This window comes from Triticum aestivum, chromosome 2B, assembly GCF_018294505.1.
Source record: "Triticum aestivum cultivar Chinese Spring chromosome 2B, IWGSC CS RefSeq v2.1, whole genome shotgun sequence".
Taxonomy (NCBI): Eukaryota; Viridiplantae; Streptophyta; class Magnoliopsida; order Poales; family Poaceae; genus Triticum; species Triticum aestivum.
The window spans coordinates 725,668,532-725,677,895 of record NC_057798.1 but is presented as its reverse complement, the minus strand read 5'-3'; the positions used below and the strand labels follow the sequence as shown (position 1 = coordinate 725,677,895).

The following is a 9,364-nucleotide window of genomic DNA, read 5'->3' as shown; positions in this document are numbered from 1 at the left end:
AATAAAAGAAAGGATTTGCTATTTTTCAGTCTACTGTTTTTCAATTCGCATTCATTCAATTTTGAGTCCGTCCGATCTCGCGCTGAGATTCGCGCCCGGTCCTGTCTTGCTTTGTGTTGGTTTTCGGGTTTGGTTTTCTTACCGGGCGCGTTTTTCTGCTTTTAGCCCGTTTTCCTCAGCCCCGCCCTCCCCGGCCGGTTTACTGTTGGTTTTTGTCGTTTTTGAATGCAGGAGCGGGGTGTCGTTCCCCTTTGTCCTTTCGATAAGGCAGAGGGAGAGAGCTCCAACGACGGAGGAGGCGGAGGCGATTGCTTCTGTTCATGGCGATTCCGAGCTCATCCATCGCAGTATTTTGATTTCTTCTCCTTGTTTTCTTCGTCCGCCGGCTGCCCTTAGTTGTCCTTGGCTCTCGCGTTTTGCCCATGGTTTCGTGGCCGTGTAGTCTCAAATCTAGGGGATTTTGTGGATCCGTGGAGTTTGTTTGCAGTGGTGTTTGTAGTCCGCCGTGGTTGTGGCGTAGGAGGTTGCAGCGTGCCATGCATAATCCGCCGTCTCTTCCTTTTCCTGCTATGGACGGAGGCCAAATCCCTCCTGGTTAGGATCCCGTAGGACATTTTTTGGAGGCAGTGTTGTGGCTGTTTGATGTCGAGGTAGGCGTAGAACGCTAGATTTCCCTTGTTGTTGATGTGGAGGTAGGTGTGGTAGGGTTTAGTTTTGAGGGGTGGATCCAGTAGATGTTGAACTCTGAAGGATCGAGTTCAGTGATTTCGCGCTCAGCATAACCTTGTCACTGTTGATGTGGAGGTAGGTGTGGTAGGGTTTAGTTATATTGTAAATTAGTGTAACTGAGATTTTTTCAGAGTTGGTCTACAGTTCCTATATAGAGCCTCTCTGTTTTATAGCCTGAACCTTGTCACTGTGTAAGCTTTTTCCCTCTAATTACCGTGGCGATAGCTTGTCTTTTTATCATTTTCCCCTACACTCTCTTCATGTAGCTACCCTGTTGTGCATCACACTGTATTTTTCACCGGTAATTACTGTGTAGATTTGGGTGGTAGTTATACTGTAAATTACATAGTAATTTGACCGATAATTTCTGTGAAATTATAGTGTAATCCTATCCCATGATTTACTGTCTAGTTCGACCGATGTTTACTCTGTAGTCCGATGCCCCTTTTTACACAGTAATTTGACTGATTTTTTACTGTGTAATTTGTGTGGTAGTTACACTGTAATCTGTTGCGATTTTGCACAGTATTTTTTACCCCATAATAACTGTGTAATTTATATGCTAGTTACGCTGTAATCTAATGCATTTTTGCACTATAATTTCTCCCGTATTCTATTTCTATAATTTGCATGCTAGTCACCCTATGATTTATGCATGACTGGCCTGGCAGTTCACCCCTGTTTATTGTGCAGCCCTGCAGTCTTTAATGTTTTTGTTGAAATCTGAATGATCCCATGACTTCTGTTCATCTATTTTCTGAACCTTACTAAGCAGTCAATGGATAAGTTTGTGCAGTCTTGATTTTTGTGAAACGTTTGTGGTGCTTTTTGACCACTCATGTGTGGTGGCTGATGCTTGATCTGGGAGTTAGACCCAGTAAACTAGTCATATGTTTTTGGCAGCAGATGCTCTTGCTTCTGTGAATTACTACTTCAGAAGTTCTTTGGGAATTTGTCTGTCAATTTTGGTTCTGCTAATAACTCTTGAGATTTTGTCTTCCTAGTTTGTTCAATATCACCATTACTGTGTATCTAGTGGCGTGAGGCTTGTAAAATATCTATACATCACGTTTTCTCTGTAAAATATCTATACATCACGTTTTCTGCTGAAGGTTGTTTTGTCGTCTGCATCCAATTCACAAGCCTGCTGCCTTTGCACTGTAATATGCTGCGCTTTTGCTCTATAACTGTGTAATTTGTATGCTAGTTACACTGTAATCTGATGCGTTTTTACACTATAATTTTTCCTGTATTTATTGTGTAATTTGTATGCTAGTCAGCCTGTAATTTCTCTTATGTATATTTTGAGGCCCATTTTTTTCTCTCTATTGTTTTTCAGGTAGTATCTCAATGAGTACACTGCGGAAAGTCTGTCGCAAGGATGTTCCCCTACTTTCTTCACTTGAGAGCGCTGATTCTTTGAACGACCCTTATGTGCCTAATGATTTTGCTGACGATGGTTCTAGTGCTATGTCTTTGGTAGTTATTATTTGTCTTCTTATCTTCTTTTCATTTTCATTTTCTTTTCTATTTTATATTTTCTATTAATTTTTGCTATTGTTTTTTGATTTTTTTTCCTTTTGCAGGGTTGTCCTGGTGATGATGAAGAGTTTGATAAAGCACTTTACAATTTCTATGTGAATAATGTAAGCCATTTTTTCATGTTTCTGGTGATGATGAAGCGTTTGATGTTTTTATTCCATATTTTTTCATATGTTGGTTTGATGATTTTATGTATTTTGTTTCTTGATCAGAAAGTCAAGTACCTGAAGAGAAAATTATCATCTGCTGGCAGAAAAAATGTTGTAAGTCTTTTTTCTCTTCCGTTAATCATTGGGTCGTTTGTATGATGCCTACACTGTAAATTTACTCTATATGAACTATAATCTGAACTGAGTGATACTTAGTGTGAAATTTGTATGGTAGTTACACTGTAATACTATAGTCATTGTGTAATTTTGTATGGTAGTTACACTGTAATCCTACTCCTTTCTTACAGTGTAAATTTACCCATATCTACACTGTAATTTGAATGTCCTTTTTTACAGTGTAAAATTACCCGTAGTTACACAGTAATTTGACTCATAATTATTGTGTAATTTTGTATGGTAGTTACACTGTAATCCTGCACCTTTTTTACAGTTTAAATTTACCCATACCTGCACCGTAATCCGATGCGTTTTTTTACTCAGTAATTTGACTGATAATTACTGTGTATTTTGTATTGTAGTTAGAATGTAATTACACAGTAGTTACAATGTAATTCCCCCAGTGTAATTTTACCCATGTCTGTATTGTATAATTTGACTGATAATTTTATGTCTAATTTGTATGGTAGTTTCACTGTAATCCTATTTTTTCATTTTCTGCAGTGTAATTTTCCCCATAATGTATACTGTAATCTGTTGCTATTTAAACTGTAATTTTACTCTTAATTACTGTGTAATTTGATATGCTAGTCCCAATGCAATCCAATGTGATTTTACTCTATAATTTTACCCCCTTATGCATTTTGCTGAGTGTAATCTTATGCATTTGTACAGTGTAATCCCGTCAGGTGCTTTTGACGGGTCAAGGAAAGGACAGTAGGCGCGACTAGTTCAACCATTCTGTCGATGTTAGTCGCTTGACGGGTCACAAATACAGCCCGACCCGTTTTCTTCAGGAAAAACAGACATACAACTGTCTAACAGATTATTGGTTGGAAAATTTGAATGATAACCAATTACAAATCAGTCGATTGTTGAATGGACAGTCCCAAGAAGAAACAAGTATAGTAGTACAACTTTGTCGATTGAAAAGGTATATCTGAACGTTACTTTTCAATTTTTGTGCACCGTACATTGTGTTGGACAGAGTGTCAAATGTCTTGATGCACTTCTCGCTGTATCACATTTCAAGATTAGCATCCACAATAGCTAATAGTTTTGACACGTAGCAACCTAGTACGAACCCATCCTTTCGTAATGCCAGATTGCCACTAATATATGTTTCATCTGCTAACTCATTAACTTGTTCTATTGCGATGGGGCTGGTCAGATAATCATAGCAAAATTTATCCTTACTTAAGAAAATACAAATTTCAGCAACATGTTAGGAATTTCTGTAAGTTTTTCTGACTATAAGTTTTTGTCTGCAGATGAGGCATAAGTGTATCATTGATTTGTTAATTAAGAAGAGACTGGGCATAAAACTTTGTATTCATTACTGCTAAATCTTTGATAAAGGTTCAGCATAATTGTTTGGATACTTGAATGTACTATGTGTATACTTGTGTGGTAAGGGCATCTTCAACGCCAACCGCCAGAAGCAGACTCGGTATTGTTTGCGGACTGGTTCGGATCAGTCCGTGAACAATGATGCGGAAGCCGACCATCCAACAGTGTCTCTTAAAACTTCCATATTTTTTTAACCCCATGAGTTCAAAATAATAGCATATCAAATCATCGATCATTCCAAATATTCAAATACAACAGTAGTTCTAATTTAAATATTACATCTCAACTATTTCAAATAAAATAGTTCAAATATGAATTCAAGTCGCACATATGTTTTAGTTGTCCCTTTTGACACCCACAAATGCTCAATCAAATATTCCTTGAGCTGCTCGTAAGTTGCTCAATATCGAATTTGTTGATGCATTTAAATAAACTGACCAAATGTGGCTAGATTCCGATGTGGGAGTTGGATAGGATCACCATTTTCTCAAATTTCATACCTACGACAACATTTCCACCCTTATCCTCTACTATCATGTTGTGCATGATCACACCACATGTCATCATCTCCCACAAGGTCTTCGGATCTCATTATTTAGCGGGTCATGAACAACTGCAAAATAGGCCTGGAGCACTCCAAATGCCCTCGTCACATCTTTTCTAGCTCCTTTTTGGCAAACCGAGATTTTTTCTGACCAACTGACACGGAGATAGTTTTGACAATGGTAGCCCAGGGAGGATGGATACCATCAACCAGATAGCATTGCATGTTGTACTGATGCCCATTGACATTATAGTTGCAAGGAGAAGTTTTTCCTTCAGTCAACCTAGCAAACAATGGAGACCGTTGCAGCAGATATCATTGTGAGACCCAGACATGCCAAAGAAAAGCCTACTAAATTCAGAGGTCTTGTGATTAAACTGCTTCAAGAATACTAGTAGGATTCTTAACATGGCCCCGATATTGCTCTTGTTCAGCACTTGGGCAGTTCTTCCATCTCCAACGCATGCAATAAAGAGATCCGAGCAAACCTGGCCACCCTCTTGCATCGGACAAATGGCATGGTGACCGGATGCTGCTAACGTTGGAGGTCGTGAAGGTCCGGGAAGGGCTTGGTGGGCTGCCAGTATGGTAGAGCGGTGGCATCGGCAAGGGAGGAAAAGGATGGAGAGAAAGAGGGAAGGATGGAGACGCGGGGTGCGAGCGGGGTTTTGGGTGGGGCGGGAGTGTCAGAGTCGTATGTGGCGATGGTACGGACTCCCACAAAGACCCCCTCCCCCTAGTTTTCTTCAAGTCCACGGGAAGACGGATAAGCACTGGTTGGCGGAGTCATGTGGGATGACGTTGGATAGCAAACTGAGTCTGGAAAACGTTGTCCGGATGTTTACGTTCGATTTGAGGGTCTGCTTTGAAGATGCCCTAAAGTCCTATAAGATAGATTTTATAAACATATTCCAATATAAATTACCTTTCGAAGTTATATTCCGAAGACAATGTTGATATTCAAGATGACCACTATTATATGGCACCTTGGTCTATGTGACTCAACCTTGAAATTTTTGATCATAAGCCCAAGTCCATCATACTACTTGTTGATGTCGCCTATTGGTTGTGTGCATGATCTACGGTTGCGAAAGCCAGAGGAGATATTCTCTTCCATTATGTAAGAAATTATGGTCGCATCCACTTCTAAGCAAATGGTTATGCTCCAACTTGTCGAATGCGCCATCGCGTCGCTCCACTCTACTAGATGCACATAACCTTCGCCCTTCCTTCCAATTATTGGAAAAGAAACAATTCATCTCCATCATGTTAATTTTCCTCGCGATAGTCATGAACTACTCGACTCATTTCCGCAAATGGTTTTGCGAGTGGTTGACATCCATTGCTCAATTCTCAGTTGTTCAGCCATTTTGGTCTGAACAACCCTTGTTGGGTATGGTTGGACAATGCATGATTTGCTAGAAGGACAATTTTTCATGATGATGCAGGTTATTAACTAGCTTTTTGTTTGACAGCAATTTCATAATGATTTAAGCGTGCGCTCATAACCATATTCTCCTCGGGTATTCACTTTGGTGCCTGGGCTCACATGAACCCAGTGAGCAGTAAAATCATTAAAAATAGAATTTTCTTTCCAAAAAAACTGATTTTTTTTGCAAGGAAGATGTGCATGTGCGTGCAAAATTTGATAAAGTTTGGACATTCAAGGAGCGCGCGACAAAAAATACTAAAGCAGGCGTGAACAATGTTATTTTCGAATGCTTCTCATGTACCCAAATTTCATATTTTTTTTTCATGAGCTCCTCGAATACACACTGACATCACACATTTGAGCATCTTTCATCACAAAAATATTGTATTTTTTCTTCTGTTTTTTCACGTTTTTACTATTCATGCCCGGGCTCATAACGCCTCTCTCTATTCTCTTGCCCTCTATTATTTTTTTATGAGCCGTCACACGACAGAGAGGTCCTCTTCTCCGACATCAGCATTAGTTTCTGCGGGAACGGAACAACAGCTAATATGACAAGGAGGTTTACATGATTTGATTTGATGAATGTATGTAGGCTCATAATCAAGCCAATAATAAGCTAAGGTTCCACACGGCACCAAAACTGGAGCTTATCGTGCTTCCCTAGAACTAGATGCTTTACGTGTCAAGTAGCCACGGCAATTACGCAGTTGAGATCATCGTCATTTGTTTACATAATTACTTAATCAGCTTACGCACGTAGTGGGTGGCCCGTGAGTAAGTGCAAGTGATGACTCCATGAAATACATGCATGCCCATGCTTGTCGTGGTGTGGCATGTGGCCGACTCTGCAACACAACCATATAGTGCAGGTACAGCTACATTTGAATACGACTTTCACCCCAGAAATAATGATAAAGATTTGCATACGACTTGAAAGGCAGTTTGATGAATGATGATACTGTATCACCTTCGCTTTCAGATGAGCTGGGTAGCATACATGATGCAACGTTCGAGCAGCTAGAAGCTTGGGCGGTGTAGTCCGAAGAACATGGGTTGTGATTGTGAGCGACGCGCCAATCACCAGAAGACAGAAGCAGTACTTGTAGTTGATTGTCACGGACTCACGGTTAGCACAAGCAAGGCAGTTGATACTGTAGCGCTCTCGATTTCAGATGACCTGTGTACGTACATATACATACATATACGTATACCGATCTAGCTAGCTAGAAACTTGGGCGATCTAATCCGGAGGAAGAAGATGGGTTAAGTTGGTGACGTGCCAATCATGAGGAGGAGCAAGGAGCAGTACAGCAGTGCTTGTCCTTGACGGTCACGGCTAGTACAACAACTAGGCACCGGTAAGGAGCGATGCCGATGCGTGCATACGGCCGGCCGGTTACGAATGTACATACAGTATACTAACGGTATACTGTACTACACTATACGCACACGCTCTAAGATTAAGACTGGCTTCTCCCTCTCCCTCTCCGACGCATTGTTTGCGCACATGCACTGCGAGTAGATTAGGTTATGAGATGATGTGATCCCGGCCGGGGCCGGAAGGGGGAGGTGGCGCACGAAGTTGGGTTGGAACAGTCGACGAGTCCACGGGACGCCGCCATCGTCGCTCCCGCCGACGAGATTCCCGCATGTGCAGGCGACGTCCCCGCGCCGTGAGCCCGTGACACGTATACGTACGTACGTACCTGCCGCCGGTCGCCGGAGGCCACGATGTATTTGTAATCCAAGCGGATATATCCCATGGTGGAATCATGAGCTGACAAAATGAGGAGGGAGACAGGGAGCCGCGTAAGTTTCATAAGAATGGTCAGACCCTGCGTGGCTGCGTGGTTTAACCCAGAAATGTCTGACAGCAACATGTCCAAGATCGGCAAAGATTGTGCCGAGAATGAGCAGTATCTGCATGCAGAGCAGAGCAATGTAAAACAAACTAACTAGTCCACCTGTCTCTTGCCGGGCAAACAGTTCATGTGTTCACCTCACTAACGCCAGCCTCTGCGGAGGCCGCTCCTTAACCCCGCCGGCGCCCGCAAGTTCGCCGCTTCCCTTCGGCGCCGAATCCGCGGCGGCGTCCTCGCCCCTTCACGGTTGTGGGGGCACCGCCATTACGCTTACGCCGGCCTTGGATCCCCGATGTGTCATTGCTTGTTCCGTGCGCGGGCTCGGCCAGTCAGTCTTCTCGGCTGCGGGCCTGCGGCAGGCATGGGAGATGCTCCCATCTTTTCGGCGTGCAACAGAACAGCAGCCTCCGCCGGAACCAAAGCGCCACGGCTAGTCTTGCGGCCACGATCGAGCGGTCACCACACCAGCTTCTCCACCGCCATCCCCTGCAGGAGCGGCCGCGCCGCGACGTCGCGGCTGGTGACGACCGGCACGCGGCAGCAGACCGAGCGGCCTCGGCGGTCCTCGGAGGACACGCGGCGGAGGACGTCCAGGAAACGGTCCTCGTCGCAGCAGGGCAGGGCGACGGGGCCAGGGGTGGACGGGAAGCCGTACTCCTCCTCCGACTGCCGGAGCAGATCACGGAACACGGGGTGGTTGAGGTGCGCCGCGCGCACCACGAACCGCCGCGACTCGCTGCCCACGCACACCGCCACGTGCCCCGCCGGCACCGGAGCCGTCGGCGCCGCCGCGGCCCGGGAACGCCACCGCCGCAGCGTCTGCTGGAGGCGGACGATGCTCTGGATCTTGCCGCATTTGGCCATTGTTCCCTTCTCGCCGGCTGATGGGTGCTCTGTTTCTGGTGGGTTGATGGCGAGGAGGGACGGACTTGGCGTGAGGATGCTCTGCTTTTCGAGGAGAGCGCGGCGTAGAGTTTTTATAGGCCGATGCTTGGTTCGTCCAGTTTGCCGGTGTTCCTCGGGTTTAGCTTATTTTTCTTTACCTACACTACTAGTACTAGGAGAGTATTAAACAATCAAAAAAGAATTTTTTTACGTGCACTCGGTAATTAGTCTTACAAACCCGCAGGAACCAATCAACACCGACGATTAGGCCCATAATTTTCAATCTAACTGTCATCATTGATTTAATATATCTTTATGGGGTATGCTTAACAATTACAAATGACTGACCATGCTTCACCATCTACATCTACATCTACACTACTACTCCCTCCGTCCGAAAATACTTGTCATCAAAATGGATAAAAAGAGATGTATCTAGAACTAAAATACATCTAGATGCGTCCCTTTTTATCCATTTTGATGACAAGTATTTTCGGACGAAGGGAGTATTAAACAATCAAATAAGAACTTTTTTACGCGCACCTCATAATTAGTCTCACAACCCCGCAGGAACCAATCATCACCACATGATTAGGCTCATAATTTTCAATCTAACCGTCATCATTGATTTAATATCTTTATGAGGTACACTCAACAATTATAAATGACTGACCGTGCTTCATCAGGGGAG

General features: G+C 43.6%; 1 protein-coding gene and 1 long non-coding RNA gene across 2 annotated transcripts; one reads left to right on the top strand and one right to left on the bottom strand.

Annotated features, from left to right (window-relative positions):
- Positions 1–948: 948 nt before the first annotated feature.
- On the top strand, positions 949–3,682 carry LOC123042309 (uncharacterized). Its single transcript, XR_006418750.1, has 4 exons — positions 949–2,208; positions 2,316–2,375; positions 2,488–2,534; positions 3,273–3,682. It is a non-coding gene; the product is annotated as an uncharacterized lncRNA (long non-coding RNA).
- A 4,084-nt stretch (positions 3,683–7,766) lies between these two features.
- Positions 7,767–8,705, bottom strand: LOC123042308 (auxin-responsive protein SAUR23-like). Its single transcript, XM_044464787.1, has one exon. It carries the CDS (start codon positions 8,650–8,652, stop codon positions 8,245–8,247), a length of 408 nt encoding a protein of 135 aa, XP_044320722.1. The 5' UTR covers positions 8,653–8,705; the 3' UTR covers positions 7,767–8,244.
- Between the last annotated feature and the right edge of the window lie 659 nt (positions 8,706–9,364).